The sequence below is a fragment of the Hemibagrus wyckioides genome, linkage group LG06 (assembly GCF_019097595.1).
Source record: "Hemibagrus wyckioides isolate EC202008001 linkage group LG06, SWU_Hwy_1.0, whole genome shotgun sequence".
NCBI lineage: Eukaryota > Metazoa > Chordata > Actinopteri > Siluriformes > Bagridae > Hemibagrus > Hemibagrus wyckioides.
This window is the reverse complement of record NC_080715.1, coordinates 24,845,835-24,869,616: the sequence shown is the minus strand read 5'-3', so window position 1 is coordinate 24,869,616 and position 23,782 is coordinate 24,845,835. Positions and strand designations below refer to the sequence as shown.

The 23,782-nt window shown below is 40.0% G+C and overlaps 2 protein-coding genes across 2 annotated transcripts; both read left to right on the top strand.

The window, feature by feature from the left end:
- The first annotated feature begins 5,218 nt into the window (after nt 1-5,218).
- olig2 (oligodendrocyte lineage transcription factor 2) lies at nt 5,219-7,333 on the top strand. The gene is made up of 2 exons (XM_058392806.1): nt 5,219-5,371; nt 5,796-7,333. Exon 2 carries the CDS (start codon nt 5,840-5,842, stop codon nt 6,689-6,691), a length of 852 nt encoding a protein of 283 aa, XP_058248789.1. The 5' UTR covers nt 5,219-5,371; nt 5,796-5,839; the 3' UTR covers nt 6,692-7,333.
- A 10,549-nt stretch (nt 7,334-17,882) lies between these two features.
- Nucleotides 17,883-19,612, top strand: olig1 (oligodendrocyte transcription factor 1). The gene has a single exon (XM_058393118.1). It carries the CDS (start codon nt 18,600-18,602, stop codon nt 19,311-19,313), a length of 714 nt encoding a protein of 237 aa, XP_058249101.1. The 5' UTR covers nt 17,883-18,599; the 3' UTR covers nt 19,314-19,612.
- The last annotated feature ends 4,170 nt before the right edge of the window (nt 19,613-23,782 follow it).

Below are 23,782 nucleotides of genomic sequence, written 5' to 3'. Positions count from 1 at the left end.
GAGCGGGAATGTAACAGGTGGAAGAGGGGCCATAACAGTGGGGGATTATGATTCATATTCATATTAGCAAAGCGTCATGAAGAATAATTACTAACGTCTTACTGATTTTTTTTTTATTCCTATAAGTTAGCTGTTATCTCTTAGAGATAAGAGATAGAGTTAGAGTTATCTCTTATCTTATCTCTTTAGGTGCAAGGTTCTTTATTCCATACTATTCATTTATTAAACTCATGTGATGTAGTGAAATTGTTTTCCTTGTCCAACAGTACAACAAACAGAACCAATAACAAACTAAGGACATATTCTCAGATAATAAAAGTAGAACAATGAAATAAAATCAAGTATAACAGTCAAATAATACAATATAATAAATATATTTTATACAATATGTATAGAATTATACAATGTGCAAAAAAATTTCCCTGTAGTGCTTTGTATGTCGATCATCAAACTGTAATAATGTTAATCATATTAAGTTTTATTAACTATCCTAGAAAGGTCTATGGGGGGTTTATGGATAAGCCTAGGAAAATAAATTGATGGCATTAATAAAGGTCTGAAAGAATTATTTGTAATTTAATTATTTAATCAGTACTTTTGCTTACACAAGCCGAGATGAGTTTACATTTGGAAATTAATGACCTAATATGGAATGATATATAGAGTGAGAGAGAGGAAAAGATGCACTGTTCCTGTAGGATACTAGAAGAGAAAATAGTGTTGTGTTAAACCAGTTGGGCTACAGAGGGTGACACAGAGGGCAGTCCTCACCCACAATCACCAGCCTACTCCAAAAATAAAACCAAAACCTGCTACTTCTCTGCATGTCTGTGAGTGTGTGTGTGTGTGTGTTAAAAGCAAAGCATAAAGCTGCCAGCCCCCTCGTTAGGCATTACGTGTGTGTGTGTGTGTGTGTGTGTAAGGGGGGAGTGGTGGAATTTTCTCTTTTCTTGAATGCTAATTGCAAAAAAGACAGTATTGATTTTTAATGTGAGCTGCTTTCATCCTGTTCCTATACCTTTTACCATTTTCTCTCTTTGTGTGTGTGTGTGTGTGCATGTAGCTCCAAATTGCAATATTTTGCACACATCTAAACATGAAATGCAAATCTCCTTTCCTATTAAAAGTTTTAAAAAAAGTTATTAAAAGCTTATAAAAGCCAAATACTTCCACACTCCTCAATTTGAATGATTTATATTCATGCGATTAATGCACACATTCCATGCATCTTGCATCAAGAAGTAAAAGCTAGTTAGGCAATTTATTCACTCAACAGTTTTGCCATGAGACATGGTTATATTCACAACTTCACCACACACACACACCCACCCACCCACACACACACACACACACACCCTCCTCCCAATGGGATCAGGGGAGCAGGTTGTGGAAACATTTGTAACATTTGGTGAGAGCAAATCCCACAGCTTTCTCTTGAAAAGAAGTAGCCACCTTCCTTCTAAAAGGAGCTCTCGTTCAGCGGACCCCCTCTCTCCCACACCAGCCTAGAACTCGCGCGCCCTTCACACCCCTCGCCACGGCCCGCAAATCCCCCCTTTATCCGCTGGCAGCCAGATGGGGTGGCAGGAATAATAGGCAGAACCCAATGAGCCCCATTCAATTTGTTCGGGCATGTAAAGGAGCTTGTAAGCCGCTCCATTTGAGCAGGGTGTAATAGTAGCCAAGGGAGCGGAGGCTACGTTAAGACTTAATTACCTACTAATGGTTGTTGTAGGGACAAAATCCCCACCACTCACACTCCCATCAAATCGGGGGGAGGGGGTGATTGGGGAGAGAGAGAGAGAGAGAGAGAGAGAGAGACAGAGACAGAGAGGTTAATGTCAGATGTAAGTTAAGCATGGAGTAGACAGGTACCTTTACATATCACAATTCTGTAGCAATAGATCATGAACTTTACCAAGTAAGAAGGAGAGGGCAAGAGAGAGAAAGAGAGAGCAGAGAGAGAGAGTCTTCTGTAGGCTGAGAGAGAAAGTTCACTCCTTTTCCTCCCCCTTTTCTTCATTTCTTTCTTTTTACTTTGGAGGAAGATTAGCAGGATTAAGAATGACTCACATATGCTCCTCCTCACCATTGGTATTCACAACAACACAGGGCCAACTGCCACCCAAACGGGAAAGTGACATAGAGCTGACTAATTGTGCTAGACATCACTAGACATGCAGACACTCAACATACTGGAACAGATTGGGTGAAAGGTGTATTAAGCAATGTTCAAGTAACTAAAAAGATAAAATAGTGGAATATTGTGTTCAAAAGGATTCAAATGAATTTATACAAATTATTGTTATGGTTCTTCTTGCACTCTCTCTCTCTCTCTCTCTCTCTCTCTCACACACACACACACACACATGTGCATGTGCCATTATCTCATAAATGTAATTGGAAAAAGAGAGGTCTTGATTGAGCCAACATTCAGAATTAACACTCATTTCAAGCACCATCTCAACACACTGCACTCATCCACCTACAGGTGGCAAAAGCTCTCTCTATTTCTCACTTTTCTGTATCTCTCTTTTTCTGTTTCTCTCTTAATGGAAGAACTCAAACTATACAAATTGCTTGATTAGATTAGCAGTATATGTGCTAATGTCTTCTGTCTTTAACGTGTCCATTTTCTGCACCTGAACTGTGAAGGTTGGATCTAACATGCTGGCTTGGTGCCACTTTTATACTATTATGGAGTTGTTTTTTATTTCTTTTATTGTAAAATGTGAATCTTAATTTAACAATAATCATTTTTATATTAAAAAAAATCAAAAGGACTGATAATTCTAGAACTTTTGTATTTTGAACTTTTACAGTATTTAGGAACCATACTATACATATACACTTTAGTGCACTGATCACTGAATACACAGTTCATATTTGGAATAAACATTACATATGTGCACTTGAATATGATAACATAATAATGGACAAACTCTCTGAAATAAATGTACTAAAATGTACTTTGCCTTTATCTGAGGCAGTACCATCAAGCAGGATACCTTTGGTATTTATCTTTTACCTAGGAAAGTGCATATGGTGTTCCTTTAAGTAGCTTATGAAGTCCTTAAGGTTCAAATACGTACATCAACTTATTAAGCTTTCCATCTAAAATGTGGATTTTAATGATAAAAATCATGCCCCCTTGATGTTACTACCCCAGGCAAGGAAAAGTAAAGTTTGGTATCCCTATTTCTGGCAGTGATGATAAAACCAGTAACCAAGCATGGCCAAGTATGACTTTCCGACATTACCTGAATCATAAATTTCATTAAAGTGTAAGAAACACTGAATTTCATACACAGTGCATGTAAAGACAGCCAGTTTTCCAAGGTGAAATGTTGTGGTTCGTGTCCTTAATTAGACAGAGACAGCATCCTCAAGCAGCCCAGGTTAGTGGACTTCCTGTTGGTGTGTAATTGCTCCCAGGGCAGTTGCATCCTCTGATGTACTGAATCTTCTCCCAGGCTGACATTTTCCCATAATCATAAGTACTGCAGCCTGACAAACAGCCTGCTTTTTCCGGTTGTTCGAATTCATCGTTACGCTAATCCAGACAGCCGCGGCCTATATTACAACTCGGCCTCATTTAACAGAGTAAGATTACTGGAATCCATAATGAACAGATCCGCGATTAGACGACTTCTCTCTCAGTTTTAAGCATCTCATTAGCATAAGCTCATCACCGTGCATAAACATGCAAACAGACGGGTAAAAGAGCTGCAGTGGTGAAAACAGCCATACTACTGAACTCAGGTTAGGAATAGTGAGGACCTGTATAACGCATATGCAAGAGGAGCACCTGACTCAGTGAGACACTTCACAGCAACTCACAGGAACTTTTTTTAATGTGCAGTTTATGCAGGATGATGCTGCAGGCTCACTCTGCACTTTTCACCGTCTGATGCTGGTTCAGCGTTCACAGGAAAGAGTCAACTGCATGATGAGTTCATGTTCTTGTGTGTTTTTAAAAGATAATTGTAATTTCAGAAATGAACATCAGAAGTGACAGAAGCGCAAAGCATAAAAAAGGAAGGATACACTAATATTAATTGCATTGCACTGGGAATATGATGATAGAATGCTGAAATAATCAGTTGGATAATAATGAGTTTTCTGAGATATCACTGTTGTGTTTAATAATTCAGCTGATTGGTCACTGATAGTATCAAACATCTTATTACTACTGCTATGCTACTAATAAGAATGTTTCTTCGTATTATTATTATTATTATTATTATTATTTCTATTGTTTTGTTGTTGTTATAATATATTGTGATTAATTTTGTATTATTATTATTATTAGTACTAGTAGTAGTTGTTGTTGTTTTATTCGTTGGAGTATTAGGAGTTTTTTTATCTCTCTGTGTCTGTTTGTATGCCGCGTGTCCATATTGTCCATATTGTGCTAATTGAAATATGACGGATCATAACCGTTAACACAGTTTTGCACGCTTCAGTTATTAACGTCCTAAATGCGTTTTAACGGCTGAAATTAGGCGCGCGCGCCAATCAGTGGCTGGGCAGTAGCGGGGGGTCACGGGGTTAAACCAAGAAGCGGCTCATTCACTGTGCACTGCAGGTGTGTGTGTGTGTGTGAGAGAGAGAGAGAGAGAGAGACAGAGAGAGAGAGATGGTTTAACCATACTATTATTATATATATCATTTTAAAGTTTTAGTACATCAGATTATTACATTACATTACATTAGACATTTTATTATATGTTATATTATATTTTTTAATAATCTGCTTTGTGTTAACCTCCACTGTTATTTTTTTTACTTCCTTTTTTTTCTTCCACTGTTAAATTCGATATTCAAATGAAATGAATTGAATTGAGTTTATTCTATGTTTAAGCTTCTTGTAAGCTTGTCTAATCGACACTGTAACTACAACTTAACAAGTTTAAACTGAATATTTTTACCCGGTAAACTTTAAGCACTGTTTTAAACGCTTTGTACACATTGGGAGGTTTCGCGCTTTGCCTGAGCGACTCTTAATGACTGACTCCACAGTCTGTCGCTTTGCTGGTTCGTAATCTAAACCTAGCCGCTCGCTCCCGGGGTGCCATATGCGAAGTGTGTCTAATTTAGTTAATGAAGCCTCGTTTCTTTGTAATGACATCAGACTTGAAGACCCCCGCCCCGTGCGAGCCTCCTCCCCTCCCTGCGCCTCGCAGAGACCCTATTGGTTGTGCATGGGCCGTCGGTAAGGAGCTGACACACCGTCCCCGCTGACTTCCCTCAGGTCCGCTATAAAACGCGCGCGTCACTCTCCTGACGGGTCAAACACTCCGTCCAGACTGATCCGGAATAACAAAGTCAATACCGCAAGTTGTACTTGCACGCGCTGCACCTGCTTTCGGTAAGTTGTTCAACTAAACCGTTATTTAGTGAAGATGTGGAAAGTTTTACCAAAGTATTTACACTGCGTGGTTTTACATTTAAATTCCCACTCGGGTTTTTGTCTTGTGTCAAATTTTTTTGGAAAGCGTAAGTAACATGTCACGTTAACCTTGAGAGAAACTTTAGGTTTATGTACATGAGCATAGCTGTTAATTTATCAGTAATGAGACGTGTTTTATAATTCATTTACAATTTAGGATTTTTTTCTGGTTTACACAAAACACTTAAGTAGCACACTTGCATGTATAAAATCCAGTTAAACTTCACTGCAACTAATCACTAACTTAACCCAAGTTACAGTGTTAATGTTACTGAGGATGATGGTGTTTAATAATGAATTAGACGTCTTACTGATTTTTTAAACTTTCTGTTTCCACTTTTAGACATTGGTTTCTAGATCTCCTGAAAAGTAGTTGACCTATAAGACATGGACTCCGATACCAGCAGAGTGTCCAGTCGGCCCTCCTCTCCGGAAGGAGATGATTTGTTCCTCTCTGCGGTGAAGAAATCAGCGGGTTTCTCGGGCGCAGTGTCTTCTACGCAGAGTGACTCGCCCCCTGAGCTGAGCGCGGACCTGCGCGGCCTTTCGAGCGGCGACGAGAACGCGCTCGCCCTAAAGATGTTCTCCAAGAAAGATCGCAAGCTTCTGTCCGAGAGTGAACTACAGAGCATCCGCCTGAAGATCAACAGCCGCGAGCGCAAACGCATGCACGACCTGAACATCGCCATGGATGGTCTGCGCGAGGTCATGCCTTACGCGCATGGCCCCTCGGTTCGCAAACTCTCCAAGATTGCAACGCTTCTGCTGGCGCGCAACTACATCCTCATGCTTAGTAACTCGCTCGAAGAGATGAAGCGACTCGTCAGCGAGATCTATGGGGGCGGAGGTGGAGGCAGCAGCGGTGCCCACCACGCGACCTTCCACCCGTCTGCCTGCGGTACACTGGCGCACGCTACAGCTCCACTGGCTAGCCATGCAGCAGCAGCAGCAGCTGCCGCCGCCGCTGGATCTCATCCGGTTCACCATACTCTGCTTCCTCCAACCGTGTCCAGTGCAGCCGCCTCTCTACCAGGGCCAGGCCTTTCGGCCGCGGCTGCAGTCAGACCGCATCACGGACTCCTGAAGGCGCCGTCGGCCGGGGCGAGCCCTCTCACATCGGGCTTCCAACACTGGGGCGCGAGCATGCCGTGCCCGTGCAGCATGTGCCAGGTCCCAGCGCCTCACGTGTCCGCCATGAGCTCGGTCAGCATTCCGCGCCTGACCAGCGACACCAAATGACTCAAGAACCTTTGTTAAACCATGCGGATAAATATTAAGACTTTATATTTAGAGACACTTAAAGACAATTCGTGGTTTGACACAGCCTCATACACTTCTTCGTGCCATAATCGGCTTTGTCTCCAAAAATAAGTTGCGGGTGAATTGGAGCATTAAGAAAGACAGCTCAGTGACACTAACATAGATGTTTTTGCTAACATGTTAGCTGAAGTAGGTTTTACAGCAGGGTACATTTATGTGAGTCTATTCTGTCTCTTTCAAAAAACAAAAAAAACAACATGGGGAGTATAACCCAAACCTTGGCGATACGTGTGTAAATAAATTTGTAAATATGTAGTGTTTGTACAGTATGAGAGCTTCTATATTAGTTTTGGGGTAAATTCGTTTACCTGAGACTGAAGTCGTATTGCACCTGCTCATCTCTCCCATGTCTTTCTTAATTTCCCTCTTTCTCCCTCTTTTATTTCCTTTTTCTTATTTTGCTCCTGGTTTATGTTGTCACTGTCCGACACAAAGAATGGTCATTTTTATTTTTTATAAAAGTGTGAAACGATATTTATTTACTTATTTTCGATTTTATGCTAAATGAATGAGGAATGTACTGAAACTGTAAATGTAGTTAAATAAAATAATTATTAATAATTGCACCTTTTTTTTTTAGTCAACCAAAAACCATCATCTACTCTGAGACATTAATCTGCGCTTCTGACTCTTAGGCTCACACATCACTCAAAACGACCTAAAACGTATTATTATTATTATTATTAGTAGTAGTAGTAGTAGTAGTAGTAGTATTGTTATTATTATTATGTTATTACAATAATAATATCTTATATTACATATTATTAATATTATTATATTTTATTATTTTGCAATAGAGGCTTTATCTGAATATCCAAGAAAAATTGAAAGCACTAAATTAAATGATGGATGAGGGTGAGTCTAGTAACAAATTGAGGGTCAACGAAGCTGTGGTCTTCGAGGCAGACATTATTTGCGCAATTATGTTTATTAAACAAATTACAACTGCACCATCACGCATGAAATTAAACATAGATTAAATTACAGAAAATATAAGCAAGCTATTATTATTATTATTATTATTATTATTATTATTATTATTATTATTATTATTATTATTATTATGATTAAATGTGTCTAAAAATTATAGATCTCATAATGCAGTTTAACAAATACTCAAATCACACCCGACCACAAATATTAACTTCAATAAAGGGATCACTCAGTAAAATGTTTGCAAATACAACAATATCTTTCAATTACAAAAACATTTATACAATTACTTAAATTAATTTTAGATATAGCCAATGATTATATACATAGGCAGTGAATATTAAATCAGTCCATTAGTTCGGCTCTCCAATAAACGAAGGCAACATCATTAAATTAAAAAGAGAAAGCACAAACAAAAGGCATATAAGTAAGCATTCGGTAGTATGGCTAAATTATATAATAATAATAATAATATTAATAATAATAATAATAATAATAATACTTATTATTATCATTATTATTATTATTATTATTATTATTATTATTATTATTATTATTATTATTATTATTATTATTATAATTTAAGTATATAAGTATCAAGGCGGTGCAGTGTTTTTGCAGTGGCCTCACTGTGTATAAGAGTTTCATAAGATCTGTTTATGTATCTATCGTTATTAATCCTCTGAAAGTTAACAGAATAAAGAGCAATAAATAAATAAATACATAAATAAACAAAGCACAATAATAAATTATTTAAAGTCCAGAGGAAGCCAGAAATCACATTTGACTTGGTAAAACACAGAGGAGGCGAGCTGAGAGAATAAATCCAGGAGGATCTAGTGGAATACATAACTAAACTACAACAGCTGGATAGCACATTTTCTCATCTTTTACAATGTTTCCAATGACCTTTTTAGCTGGAACGATATGGAGATAAGATGGAATCTGAATATTCATTTTTTGCATTTGTTTGTTGTTCCTCTGTGCCTAGATTAAAGGATTTCTGAGCACAGAAAATCCTTCAACCTCCAGAGTGCACTGAGTTTGAGTTATGGGAATATACATAAATCTCAGTTGGGCTGTTTTTTTTTATTATTTTTTTTTTTTATTAATTAATTTATTTTTTGTAATTCTGGTAGGCGTGTGTTTTCAGAAATGCGTTATAAAATACCATAACCTGTCCTCATTTTATATGCTTATTTAATCCTAGCCTAGACCTAAATTCTCAGGAATAAGATAGCTGGTCCGTGACCTAACAGAGAAAAGAGAGCATCCCCCAAATAGACCAAGCTGGAAGTTTATCTCGTTGTCGTTATTTGTTTTCCAGAGCTAGTGGAAAACTGTTCCAGTTACATCTTTCAGTAAATAGAGGCGGAAACTCCAGATCCTTAACAGGTAGTTAATTGGTTAATGCTTTCTGTATTCGGGCTATGACAATAACAAGTGCGTAATGTATCTGAAGGCATAAAGCATTGGAGGTTTATGAGTTTGACTCCATATTAAATTGAAGCAAGAGGTCTGCTAAATGTCTTGTCTCCCTTTACAAACATCTGCTTGTTAGCAATCTTCGCCGCCTAGCCCATTTGCTGAGCGTAAAAATGCAATTATCCCGAAAAGTAATGAGAATTACACGCTATCGCGTTTCCAAATTAATCACCGCGCGCCTCCCCCGCCGAGCCACCGTACGCCCTCCACCTTAATAACGTCTCTCTCTCTCTCTCTCTCTCTCTCTCTCTCTCTCTCTGTTCTTCACAGCCTCAGTGCCAATTAAACACTGACACACGGCCAATGAGCCAGGTACCGCCGGAGAGTGCGCAATTAACCGCAAACGAACTGCGTTTCACTGCATAAATGAAGGAGCACAAAGTGCTAATATTAGATTACGCATGGCCGAAATGCCGCGAATGTGTCGTACGAGCTGATGCCTCTACTTAGGCCGTGTTAATTACAGTGTTTGTTGATTGGTAGAATAGTAGTATGTGATTGTGCTGGGTTTGCGTGATCTCTGTGGACCAGAGGAGTAGGCTCTGCATTAAACATGTGAAATCTTTGTGAGGTTTTTCACAGAATTATTCATCCACGAATGCAGCGATGAAACTTTTTATAAGAGATAACACTAACAGAACTTTCAGAAAAGTATTCTGCACGTGCCATGAAATAATCACTCACACACACACACACACACACAGTACCTGTGCGTACACAGGTATATATAATAATAAAAAAAAAAACCACCTGTTGGTGTAGTGGTTTGCTTCACGCAGCTCTTATGTTAGAGAAAAGCATTAAAAAGTAACAAAAAGTTATACATGTATAAAATATCCTGCTGACTTAAAACAATGTAAATTATGTTTGCTTGACTGTGTTTTTTATTATGAATAATTTGCTTGAATTTTTTTTTTTTTTTTAATGAAATGTTGTATGTTACTATTATGTCATCAATCATCCATCCATTTTTCTGTACTGCTTATCCTACACAGGGTCCCAGGGCACCTTGGATCCTATCCCATGGGACTCAAGGCAAGCACAAGGCAAGGGACAAGGTGCCATCCCATAGCATGGCACAATTGCACACACACTAAAGACAATTTAGAGATGCCAATCAGCCTACAACACATGTCTTTGGACTGGGGGAGGAAACAGTCATACCCTGAGAAAACCCCAGATGCATGGGAAGAACATGCAAACTCATGCAAGCCCCCAAACTTGGAGGTGTGAGGCAAATGTGCTAACCAATAAGCCACTTTACTATTATGGCATGTTAATGGGTATAATTGAAACACTAAATGATCATCTCTAAAAAATAAAACATAATGTTATTAACAAAATGCTTGAATAATAATTTGTGAAAGTCATCTTACCTGACCTGACCTAATAAACAATTTAATTAATTGACTTGATTTGAAATATTTAATTTCAGTGTTTCATTCAGGTATAACAAAAAAATGTAGACAGGAAACTACTTGACAGATTTTATCATGCCTATCAAAGACCATGTTCCACATTTGTTGATATCGTGAGAAGACAATGGATATGACATTTTCAAATTAAATGAATGATTGAGATTATTCCCAAAATCAGTCCATTTTCCCTTTATGGATCACAGTTATATTAGGCATTTAACAGTATTTACCATCAGCTTTTACATATCATGGAAGACTGTGTACTATTCTGTCTGTTGTCCATTTAGGGATAGATTTAAAGAGTAAGGACCATTTTCAGTCATCGCCAAGACAGCAGTCCTAACAGATTAAACTGACAGATTGTGTTTTTTACTGTTTGAATATTTATGGTGGGTCGTGTGTGTGTGTGTGTGTTACATTTCTCAAACCCATTTTTAAATCCCTGGTCCAGTCCAGATGCAGGCTCTTTCACACTTTGGTATGTGTTGGCGCAAAGGATTAGAAAGACTTGGCGCAGTGCAAACACCAAATGAAAGAAAGAAAAGAGAAAAAATAAACAAATAAAATAAAGTGTTTCTGTAGCTTTGTAGGACAATCGGCATTGTTTAAGAGAGGATTATCTCTTTATTGTGGTTTGCAACTCCAGTTCTATTGGGATTAGTACAGTGTAGGGATGTGCTTGATTTATTCATCATTTTTACTATTAATATTATTCAGTCACTATGATCATGCCAAGAAACCATCATGAACTGAGGTGGTGTGAATGTGTGTGTGTGTGGGGGGGTGTTGATACAGTAGCCATATGAGCACTCTTTTCCCTGGGGAGGACTAATCGTCTTTCTCGCTCTCTCTCCTTCATCTGTTCTTCCTTAAACGGCACATGGCATGGACATGTTCTAATACTAGAAGATATAACTGGGAGTTCAGGAAGTCTCAGTAATGCTTCTAACTCTGTATTTGTTCCAAACCAGCTGTGTGTGTGTGTGTCTGTGTGTGTGTCTGTGTGTGTGTGTGTGTGTGTAAGGTCATGAGTAGAGGTTATGTGTGCATCCAAAGGTCTATGATCCAAAGCCAACAAACTCCAATACATGATGGATCAATGTGTTTACTGAACGCTTCAGAGCCACAAAGACAGATGGAGAAGAGAAAGATGGACAGAGAGAGATAAAGGAAAGTATAAAAGAGAGAGAGATGGAAAGAGAGAGAAAGAGCTGGGCATTGAGAATGTTTGAGCAGTTAAAGAAAGAGGGGATAATCCTGTAAGAGCAGTGAACTCTTGGATATTCATGACTGGCCAAGTGTGGACACTCTATGAAAAGAGGACATGTCCTGGTCACAACACAACTTCAAAGAGCACCATGGGAGCTCCACAGGCCACTCTGTGTGTGTGTGTGTGTTTGTTACAAGACCTTTGTTAGTGGCTGTCTGGCTTAAACCATTCAGAGTGGAAATGATCTGATGAGTGTTCATCCTTCTTTGAGAAAAGCTGCACCACAAGTGTATGTGTATAAGAGAGAGAGAGAGAGAGAGAGAGAGAGAGAGAGAGAGAAAGAGAGAATGAGTGTGAGTGTCAGATTATTCCCGTTTGTTCTGAAATCGGAGCTTTTTCAAGCATATGCTTCTGTCTAACCCTGAGGGAACATACATGCTAACCTTTTGCAACCCCAAATTATATTAGCTATAACTTTCTGAGCTCATCTTCCAAAAGTAACTGTTTCACTTCCTTAGAAGTATAAAATACATGAAATAATCGGAATTTGAATGATTTGAAGTTGATATAAATTGATGTATTGAACGTATATTTAATATGCTTTTAATTAAGGAAGGGTAACAACATAATATTTCACAGAATTAAAAAAAAATCTGACCCAAAGAGAAAGGCCATGCAAATACACAGTTAGATTTAGTGTCTAATTCCAGTGAAATAAATGAATCAGTGAAATTAAAAGTTCTTAATTTTGGAAGAACTCTTTATTTAAAATATGGTATTGCGTTATATTGATTATATGGCAAGTATTTTACAAATTATTAGTCTGGTTGTTTGCATATTGGTCATGCTGATCATCACTATATGTCTTTAAAGAATTTCTTTAATGATTAAATGGCTGAATATTATTTGCAGTATTATTTTTAATATTATTTTAGTTATATACACATCCACAACATATACCATAAATAAATTTTAGTGTATAATAATAAACTGGGAAATAAAGAGTAGTGCTACCACAAATGTTTGAGCTTGCTTGCATGAAGTTTATTATTAAGCAGCTTCAGTCTTTCCATTCCAGTTCAGTGCTCATTGGAAAAAAGTTAATGTATACACTATATTGCCAAAAGTATTCGCTCACCTGTCTTGACTCGCATATGAACTTAAGTGACATCCCATTCCTAATCCATAGGGTTCAATATGACGTCGGTCCACCCTTTGCAGCTATAACAGCTTCAACTCTTCTGGGAAGGCTGTCCACAAGGTTTAGGAGTGTGTTTATGGGAATTTTTGACCATTCTTCCAGAAGCGCATTTGTGAGGTCACACACTGATGTTGGACGAGAAGGCCTGGCTCTCAGTCTCCGCTCTAATTCATCCCAAAGGTGTTCTATCGGGTTGAGGTCAGGACTCTGTGCAGGCCAGTCAAGTTCATCCACACCAGACTCTGTCATCCATGTCTTTATGGACCTTGCTTTGTGCACTGGTGCACAGTCATGTTGGAAGAGGAAGGGACCAGCTCCAAACTATTCCCACAAAGTTGGGAGCATGGAATTGTCCAAAATGTCTTGGTATGCTGAAGCATTCAGAGTTCCTTTCACTGGAACTAAGGGGCCAAGCCCAGCTCCTGAAAAACAACCCCACACCATAATCCCCCCTCCACCAAACTTTACACTTGGCACAATGCAGTCAGACAAGTACCGTTCTCCTGGCAACCGCCAAACCCAGACTCGTCCATCAGATTGCCAGATGGAGAAGCGCGATTCGTCACTCCAGAGAACGCGTCTCCACTGCTCTAGAGTCCAGTGGCGGCGTGCTTTACACCACTGCATCCGACGCTTTGCATTGCACTTGGTGATGTATGGCTTGGATGCAGCTGCTCGGCCATGGAAACCCATTCCATGAAGCTCTCTGCGCACTGTTCTTGAGCTAATCTGAAGGCCACATGAAGTTTGGAGGTCTGTAGCGATTGACTCTGCAGAAAGTTGGCGACCTCTTCGCACTATGCGCCTCAGCATCCGCTGACCCCGCTCCGTCAGTTTACGTGGCCTACCACTTCGTGGCTGAGTTGCTGTCGTTCCCAAACACTTCCACGTTCTTATAATACAGCTGACAGTTGACTGTGGAATATTTAGGAGCGAGGAAATTTCACGACTGGATTTGTTGCACAGGTGGCATCCTATCACAGTTCCACGCTGGAATTCACTGAGCTCCTGAGAGCGACCCATTCTTTCACAAATGTTTGTAAAAACAGTCTGCATGCCTAGGTGCTTGATTTTATACACCTTTGGCCATGGAAGTGATTGGAACACCTGATTCTGATTATTTGGATGGGTGAGGGAATACTTTTGGCAATATAGTGTATATGATAGCTATCAACTTTAGTAAAATGTTAATTTGATGATATTCTGGTGATTACACAGAGATAAGAGAGCAACTGCTATTAGTGTTAATAATAGAGTTTGCAACAGAACAGTAGTTGGGTTGACGGTTTTAAAGAAAATAATTTACCCTGTTTCTCAATCCACAAAGTTTATCATGATTTATTGTTGAACAATTTGTAAAATACAGCCTCTCTTTATTTATGTCTGTGAGGGCTTCTTCATGGATGCTTGAATGACAGCAGAGCCCAAAATTGTAAAGCATCTCCCTTTGCTTGTCCATAATTTATCTTAATTTCTTTTCATTAATCCTGATCAGTGTCTGAGAACTTGAGACTCATCACACCATGCTGTCTTCACCATCCACCCAGCTAATGATCTCCTTACATAGTTCAAAGCACTGGTTACTGTGACTTGATCAGTATACAGCTGTGATGGAGATGGATATACAAATGGCAATAAAATCATGCTGTATAATATCAATAATATTTTGGAATTTTGACAAAGTGTGCCGAATCACTTCGTCCTAAGTAACTCTCCGCCTATTTCCTCATGACCTTGGTTATGGGCATGGTATGGTTCCGGTTTTCCTTTTCTTGTTGAATTGCCTTTTTCAATGGTGCATTCCTTTGCCAGTGTGTTTTCTGTTCAAGTGTCTATTCTTTATTTCCATCTGTCTCTTAATGCTTGTTCGCTCATCTGTAGACCAGCCCTTCTCATCCATCATATCTTTCACTCTTCTTTTACCTCCCTAACCTTCCTCTTGCCCCCTTTGCACAGAGTGTGGGAGTAAACTGCCATGCACATACACACACAAATGCAAACGAGAAACTTTATTAGAAGATACAGGGTTGACCAGGGCCCTGTGTGATTACTTTGCGGCTGTGTTAAAGATGTCAGTGTCAGGCAAAGATTCATCACTGTCGGAGTCTGGATGAAAAAGCAGTCTGCCTGGGGATAACTTTTTGATCTCTCCATATGGATAGTATAAAAGAACTTAAAATACCAAACCTTTGTGAAATGTTTTGACCTATAAGTTTATAAGAAGTAGATACTTTGCCGGGCAAGATATATTATGTCTGCACTCAAGAAGAAGATGAATCATTAAAGTAGTACATAGTCTTGTCTTCCAAACAGTGTCCACCAGTGTTGATGCTCAAGCTCAGTTGTAAGATGCACATGTTCCTTGAGTGAGAGCTCTCATTAGTGAAATATGACACGTCCAGCAGCTGTCACTGAGTAGTTAGTGACAGCTCTAATCAGTGTGTCCTCAGCAGGCTATGACTAACTGTGAGTGTGTGACAGCAAGTTTTTGATTTGGGATCTGCTGTGACGACTGTGCTTCGGCCATGGGGACAAAAGACCCACAGGTCATCCCTCCCTGGCTCCTTCTCCATCTGAGTAGGCTCCAGCTCTGCCCAGGCCAACATTTCCCACAGCATGCTGAGAGGCACAATGCCCAGCCTTCAACCCATTGGTTCCGCTCTATTAACAGCTTGTAAACTTCTCATAGCTATGGCCCTGAGCCTGAAGCCACATAGCAAACTAAATTTCCATAGATCTGATGTTGTCCCCATCACTCACATACTCTTTTCCCCAATCTCTACCCTTTCTCCCTCGATTGAAGGGTCTTTTTTTATTTGCTTTGTGTCTGAATCAACCGTCTGACTTAGAGGCCCTGTGGTGTGTCTCTGCACCTGTCTCCCTATAGAGCTGGAAATGAGAGAACATAGTTGTTGACATCTGTTAACTTCTCATTAGAACTTTGCTTTATGCAGGTTATCTGGTGCACAGGACAGCTCAGTACAGCACACCGTGTGGCCACAAGCTGGCGAGGGCCCAGCAGCCGGCGGGTGAGTGAGTGCAGCCGGCATTTAGCAGACGCTCCGAAACGTCTGTGTCCTAGCTATGAATATGGAAACAGACGTTCTCTGTTTCCTTGTTGTTGATTTCCGTGTGTTATCTGTTTTGACCTTTCAGATGGTAGGAAAGGGAGTTTGCATTAACTGTCAAACTTCACAGAACTTCTGTGAGGCTGGTTGTTTGTTTGTTTGTTTGTGCATTTGCTTGTATGGAGTAATTAAGCTGACAGAACTGGCAGCATAGCATTTTTGCAGCCATATGCAGGGCATCATTAGCCAAATTCCATAGCCAGTTTTTTAGAAGTTGGTGTAAATCTTGCTGCTGGACTGTGCCACATTCAGAATCCTTCAATGGGTAAATGCTGCCAGCATAATTAATTTGTTCTGCAATTATCCTGTTAAAGTGAGATTTACACTCACTTTAGCAATAGAGCTATTTTAGCAATTAAAATAGCTGCCTATGGACTTAAATGGTCTAAATAGAATAGATAGAATTAGTTTCTCTTGTGTTTTTGTGTTCTCTTGTGATCTTTATATATGCAGGGTTTAGGCCATTTCAGTCAAATCCTGGTATGTCCTTGGTATGGTCTACTTAGACAGATGATGTAGTGCTACATACATATGATGCATTCTGCATAACTAGACCACTAAATAAAATAAATGGTGGACTCATACACAATTTTTAAACAGATTATTTATAATAATTATATAGCAATTTATGTTTTACTGGCTCTGTGTTCTCCGTGTTTGAGTAGCTTTGATAGCTTCTACACTCTTCTGGCAATGGTTCATATAATTTTTCCCTAGCCCATATATGTGACCAATAAATGGAAGGTTTGTATGAGAACATTTTCAGCGCTACACACCATCCAGCCAACATTTTTTTTAATTATGTGCTAAAAAACTAAAACAAGTAGCAAATGAATTAAAATATCAATTTCAGTTTCGACTTGGCAAATAAACTTAAAGGTGTGGAAGCTATCAAGCACATTGTTCTGGAAGGTAATATACAGAGGATATCCGTTTTGAATAGTTTAAAAAAAATGTGTGCACGTCTGCTAGGGATTAGATTTATAAATGCACTTGTCTGTTTAAGACCAGCCAGCAGTGCCCTGCTCATCCAGGCATGCTGTAATGTTTAATAGTGTCCACAGGAAACAGGCTTGGTGTGAATGAGCTGATTGAAGCTCCAGGTGCAGCTCCAGAAACCCAGGCCTGGCTGGCCAGCTTGGCCCAGCCGGAGCACACCGAGAACCCCACAAAGACGGCCCTCATGTCCCTGTCTGGCTCCAACGGGCCCTAACCCACAGCAGCCTGGTGATAAAGGGGAGCAGTGGATGCTGGGGGCAGGGGTACGGATGTGATCCCCCCACACCACCCCATTCAGCCCCCGCAAGCTGGAAGGAAGGATGGAGAGAGTGGAAGGGGGGGACGTTGTTGTGGGTGGACACCAGGTTCTTTCTTTGCCCCTCTTTTTCATCTCCTCTCTCTGTCTCTGTGGCAGTGCAGGTGTCCCTTTCTGGCCTGTCCCTCGCTCCTTCTTTCTGTTTCTGTTTCTTTTCATAGACGCACACACAGACATGTATATACACACACACACACACACACACACACGCTCACACACAAAACACACACAGCGGACAAACACCCAGCTCTAATCCATCACAGGCTGGCTTTTATAGGTTAGATTGTAGAAAAACACACAGCCCCCCACACACACATCTATATAATACAGGCAGGTTGTGTTCTGTTGCTCTGCAGGTGCCTGGCATGGTGATTGCTCTTTTAATGCAGTTCCTGTCTCTGCTCATGTGTAAAAGTGTGTGTGTGGATGCCATAATACCATTCACCAGTCAGACAGCACCGGTTGCTCAAACCATTTGCTATAACCTCCTCACCATTCCCATCCTTTCATTTCAAAAACACTTCCTTCATTTCCTTGTTTTGAACATGTCATCATTCACTCGTTCTCTCTCTTTGTAACTTCCCTTAAGGGGCAGGATCATAGACAGAATGTCAAAATAGAGGATGCAACTGTTTTGTAGCTTTTTGCCTTCAGAGGAGAGGGGGAGAAGACGAGTTAATTACAGCATTAGCTCATTACCTGTGTCTTCTCTTCCTCATTTGCTCCCTATGCTCTGAGAGAGTGTGGTTCAGCCAGATAGAGACTGCGTGACAAAGAAGTCTACTAGGATAACTGTCATTCTAGCACTAAAAGATCAGCTAAAGGATATCATCTTGGAGGATCATATTTTATTTGTCTTAGATTCCTATATTTTATTCATTGATACAGTATTTTTTTAACTGGCTACTCAGTGGATGAGTATGGACTTCAGAAACTGCTTCACTGGAGGGTAAGTTCTCAAAACGTTATTGGATTAATCTAAGAGGAAGTGTTTAAGGATCAAGAGTTATTGCTTTCCCGGATTGACTTAGACTCTCCTGGATCTCTTGCTGTGATCTAGATGTGCATCTGACTTTAGTGAGCAGATCATCGGTTTGTGGTGCAAGTGTAGGTTTGAGCCTTTGAGACTTCAGAAACATGCAGCCTGTGTCAAGTTTCAGGTGCAAGGGACAGGGAGAGGGCACTTTTCATGAGCTCATGCCCAGATCAGGAATGGTTACAGGAGCAGGAGGATCAGGTAGTAGTTCTGGGAGTCTTCATAGCCCGCAGAGACACCCTAAATTTCCTCGAGAGCTCAGCCTGGAAGAGCAGCAGGAACTAAGACGGAAAATCAACAGCCGTGAGAGAAAGAGAATGCAAGACCTAAACTTGGCCATGGATGCTTTGCGGGAGGTAATGGTACCATACTCTTCCTCCCCAACCTCATCCTTGGCTGCAGGAGGAGGGCTGCAACACCCTTATCTACCACTTGGAGCTTCTCCGAATGGCCGCCGTCTTTCCAAGATCTCCACGCTGGTCTTGGCTCGCAACTACATCCTGCTCCTTGGCTCCTCCCTCCAGGAGATGAGGCGGCTGCTAGGTGAGGTCAGCATCGGAGGGACTGTACCGCACCTGCTCCTGACAGGAGGGTGGCCATTTCTGACTGGGCCAGGACAGCTCTTGCTCAGTTCACCAGAACAGTCACTTGGACTGACCCAGTGTTCTTCATTGCCACTGAATAGTGCTCTGGCCCCGGAGGAGTCTACACCATGGGGTTCACGGGGAGTGGCAGGGACACCACTCTGCCCCTGTCGAGTGTGTCGGGGACCCAGAGTGGTGCATTCAACTCCTACATCTCGCTTCCAGAAATAATTTTCAAAAACTTATGAGTGAATGACAATAATTGCTCATTTGAAAAAAAACAAATGTTATTATACAAGCAAGTTAGTTATTCTCTCTTTTTCTGGTTTTCATATTGACTTTCCTGTTGACTTTTTTCTTATTTTTTTCTTATCTTTTTTCAACTTTTATTTTGTGAAAAATAGTTTTTTCTGAATCTGAAACTCAGTAAAATAATATTATAAACATTTTGACAAAATATACTTGCTTCAGAATTGAACTGTAATAGATCCAAAATCTGACAGTTAGTTAAATATGCAAAGATGCAAAAATGGCAGCTTTTTATGAACTTGATTATGATTATCCTCTTTCTAATACAATAAAAGTTGCTGAAGAAAGATGTGTGTATGTATTTTTGTGTGTATGTGTGTACTCCTGAAGTATAGAGCTAAATAACACCGTAGATATCCACTATAGTCTTTTCAATATTGTACAATTTCCTCCATCCTCTTTTTGTGCCCATTTCATTGTGTGTGTGTGTGTGTTATCCTCATATAAGTGAATGCAAGACCTAGCAGGTTGAAATAATTACTACAACCCTCTTCATGCAATAAGGAGGTGCAGCTTACAGGAACACTATAACCGTCTTCTAACCCCCAGTCTTACTTCTTTATCCCACCTCAAACCTCCATTCAGTCCTTCTAAATAAAACCCCAACATCAAAACCTGCCCCCATAATTGCTGCACACTCCTTCTGTTGCTCCCCTCCCTCCTTCATCCCTTACTTGGAGAGGTAAAGGGCCGTTTAGCTGGGCTGGTGTGCTGCATACTCATTACTCATTACACTCTCCTCACAATACGTTCAAACGCCCAGAAAATGTGTTTCCATCAAAAGAGTTCGCTCTGTGAAACTAGAAATAAGCACCCAAGACTCTGACGTCTAGCACCCCAGTGGTAAAGAGCAGCCCTCTTTTCACTCAGAATAGAAAAGGAGGCAGCGGTGAAAGCGAAGACAGTCCCAGCTCTGGGACAAGGGCAGTGTGCATGATAATGCTGATCATAATCATAATAATGATGATAAAATAGTAGGAATAATTGGCCCAGTGGTGAGAGGGGGATTATCTCAGACCAGCAAGTAAAAGAGGGCAGCAAGCTGAATGGAGGGAGCCTGTTACCCATAGGGTGAGACAAAGAGTGAGATAGATGTCATTAAGCAAGATTAGGCCTAATAGAGCTTTATTTTCTTACAAGGGACAAGAAGGAGGGGGTGGCTAAGAAGTGTGAAAGATCAAAGATTCCGACTTGAAACCTCAGTTCTTGCAAGGACTCACATAGATACACATTAACTTGTGCTCCTTTATATTTACATATAGCTGTCCTGATTTGGATTGCTTTAAGTTTTACTCTCTTATTCAACTCAGACCTGTCTCTCGTTCTGATGATGCAGAGCTTTATTGTCTGAGGGATGTAGAGGTCTTCGCTCTCTTTCTTTGTGTTCTGGCTTTAACTCCCAAGCAATGCTCAATTCAGCCAAAACAAAGACAAGCAGGCAGGAGACAGTAGAACAGGGCCAATGCCAATATGTCATTGGTAGCTTACTTATATATGACTGACTGCCTGTTTATTGTATATCATAATAATATAAGTGTATCATATATTACAAAAGGGTCAAAAGGGTTTGATTCATTCATGGAATTCAACCATACAACTTTCTGTGTGAGTTGCAACTACAGAAATGATAACATTAGAAAGAGTGCATTAATATTGAGATATATTGGAGATATATTAGTATCAATAATGAACACCTTCGGTCCAATCATAATTGACCTTCAACACAACAAAATATTTTTTAATGAAAAAGGCAGAGCCCATCCAGGCTTTTCAGATGTTTTAATAACTGAGCATGTTCATAATTGGTTTGCAATAACTTCATATGTCATGCAGATTTTTAATGCAGTATCGTAAAAATGCATAGGTTTATTTATTGTTCTGGATTATTTACAACTATTTTACGTCAATTCACGTTTGGTTTAACTTTGTAAATGTGTGTGTGCACGTAGTTGAAGACTAATTGAGGGCCATCCATCGTTTGGCTTTTGGGTGAAAGAATGAGTGTGAGAAGGCATCCACTCCTCCTTTCAGAGCCGCTGGGCATTTTGAAGATTTATATCTCTAGCCTTGGATTCTTTCTTTCGTTACTTCAGTAAAATCTCCAACCTCCCACTGCCTCAAACAGGATGAGAAAGTCTTCGATATATCACCGCTAACACATACATGTAGAAGAGGGAAAGGCACCAAAAGTGAATGTATTTCTTTAAAATAGATTATCTTGATTAGCAATTTCTTAGAGGGCTGTTGAACGACTCACAGATTAAGCCAGATTTAAGCCTTTTCTGGAGATAAGTCCTATTGACAGTGTAGGTTGGGAATCCTCTCCTCTTTTTCTAAGCTTTTCTTTTTTCTGTACTGTAATAAAGCCTCTCCTTCTTCATCTTCTTTTTGTTGAAAAAGCTAGTCTTATAGCTGTGATTTTTTCTTTCCCTCCGTTCTCTCCTCTCTTCCCCTCTGACTATCTTTCCACCTTTTCTCAGAGTCATTGGATACAACGTGGGGAGTCTCGGGGATAGGAAATGCTGAGCAATAAATTTGAGCATGTGAATAGTAAGGGGGGAGGAGAAGGAGGAGGAGGGTGGACCTGCAGGCCCTGTTTGTTTCCCACCCCTCTTATTTATCTCTTTAACTTAGCACCTCCTGTAAAGCCCCCCCCCCCACCCCACCCCACCCTTAAATTCCTGACCACAGCACAGCTCAACCCAGTACATGCACTATACTGGAACTAGTTATGACCCGTGTCATTTACCCTCCACTTTGCTCCCAGTTCTAACAGACACACACACTCAGATTTCCAAAACCAGTTTTTATAACCCAGTTTCCCCTGTGGATCGAAGTATAGCATGGAAATAAACTGGCTTAAAACTAAAATTAATTCAGAATTGTGAATATATTAAATCTCTTGTTTTGTAAATCACATTGGATGGATTGAAGACAAATGTTGTTATTGTTAATAAACCTAATCCACATGCCTTAACATCATAAGCATCAATAGTGCCAATTATTTAAATCTTTATGTCATTCAAAGCATAATTTAAAATGTGCTTGAATATTATAATGAGATTCTTAAGTGTTTCAGTGTTCAAACTGTCTACTATGTGGAGAGGAAAGCAAACACACACACTTTTCTTGTGTCCATTCTGGCACAGTTAACCCAGCTAACGTGAAGAGAAGAGCAAACACACGCACACTTACTAACACACTTTCCAGCCTGGGTGTCTCTGTTGGCGTGGCAATGACCTGTGGCTCCCAGTTTGACCTGTTTCCCTGAGATTGCCCGAGGGCAGCAATGCCAGTTAACACATCACAGAGCTTGGCCTCTATTCTCACTCTCCCTTTTCTTCCATGCTCCACTCTTTTCTCTCGGCGAGCCCCCTTTCACCCTGGCCGTGCAGCTGACAGGGAACAGGCCGCTTTCTTTCGCTCCCCTTCTCTCACTCCTCTGTTCTCTCTCGGCTTTTCTTCCCCTTCTTTTCTGCTTAATTGAGTTGTTTGGCAGACAGGCTTGTCAACCCGCCGCCACATCGTGGGGAGTCTGTGTGTATGTGTGTGTGTGTATGTGTGTGTGTGTGTGTGTGTGTGTTGGAAGACACTGAGCAAGGGTTAGCTGGCCTTTGTGCTCCTCTAGACGGGTTAGTTTTTCACAGTTAGTGCTGCTTGGGTAGACATTCTACAGGGACAGAGTTAGGATGACAAAATTTTATCACCAAATTCCTAATCCAGTTTTAGGGTCTTGTAAAATTACTAAGACAATACAGCCTCATCGGCTACATTTTACTCTCAGAACATTCCATATACAAGTCACAGTTAGCTTGTTAAATGCAAATTTAGTAATGATTAGCCGTATGTTCCTAGTGCAATTTATTTATAGGGAGCAAAGCTCTCACTTATATTTACAAATTTACAAACATCTTTTTAATAGGTGCTAATGGAGCTTGTTTAAAATAGTCATCTATTAGTATTAACTATTAATGTCTTGTTCAGTTGCTTCTTTGCTTTTTTTTTTTTTTTAACAAAATACACTCATTTTAATTTGTTGAACTTTAGAGCTTTTTTAAACATAGATCCTTTCCTTCAAGCATTCCATTTTATTTGCTATCATTAGCTGTAAGCTATACTTCACTGGAAATGCATACTGTATTAGAAAAGAAAACATGAAGTAGAGAGGCATATTTTATGAGGTTGCAATGTATTAATATAAGGAATGTCACAAATCGTTGTCAATATCATAACATTCATGAAAGGTTGATCAAATTATTATTTCAGTTGCACCTGAAATGTCAGTAATGATCAGTGACTCAGTATTACATAAGCCTGTCACCATAAACTGTACCAATTTGAGAACAGCAGAAGAGTTTTGCTTAGGCTAAAACACATAATGAACCAATCCC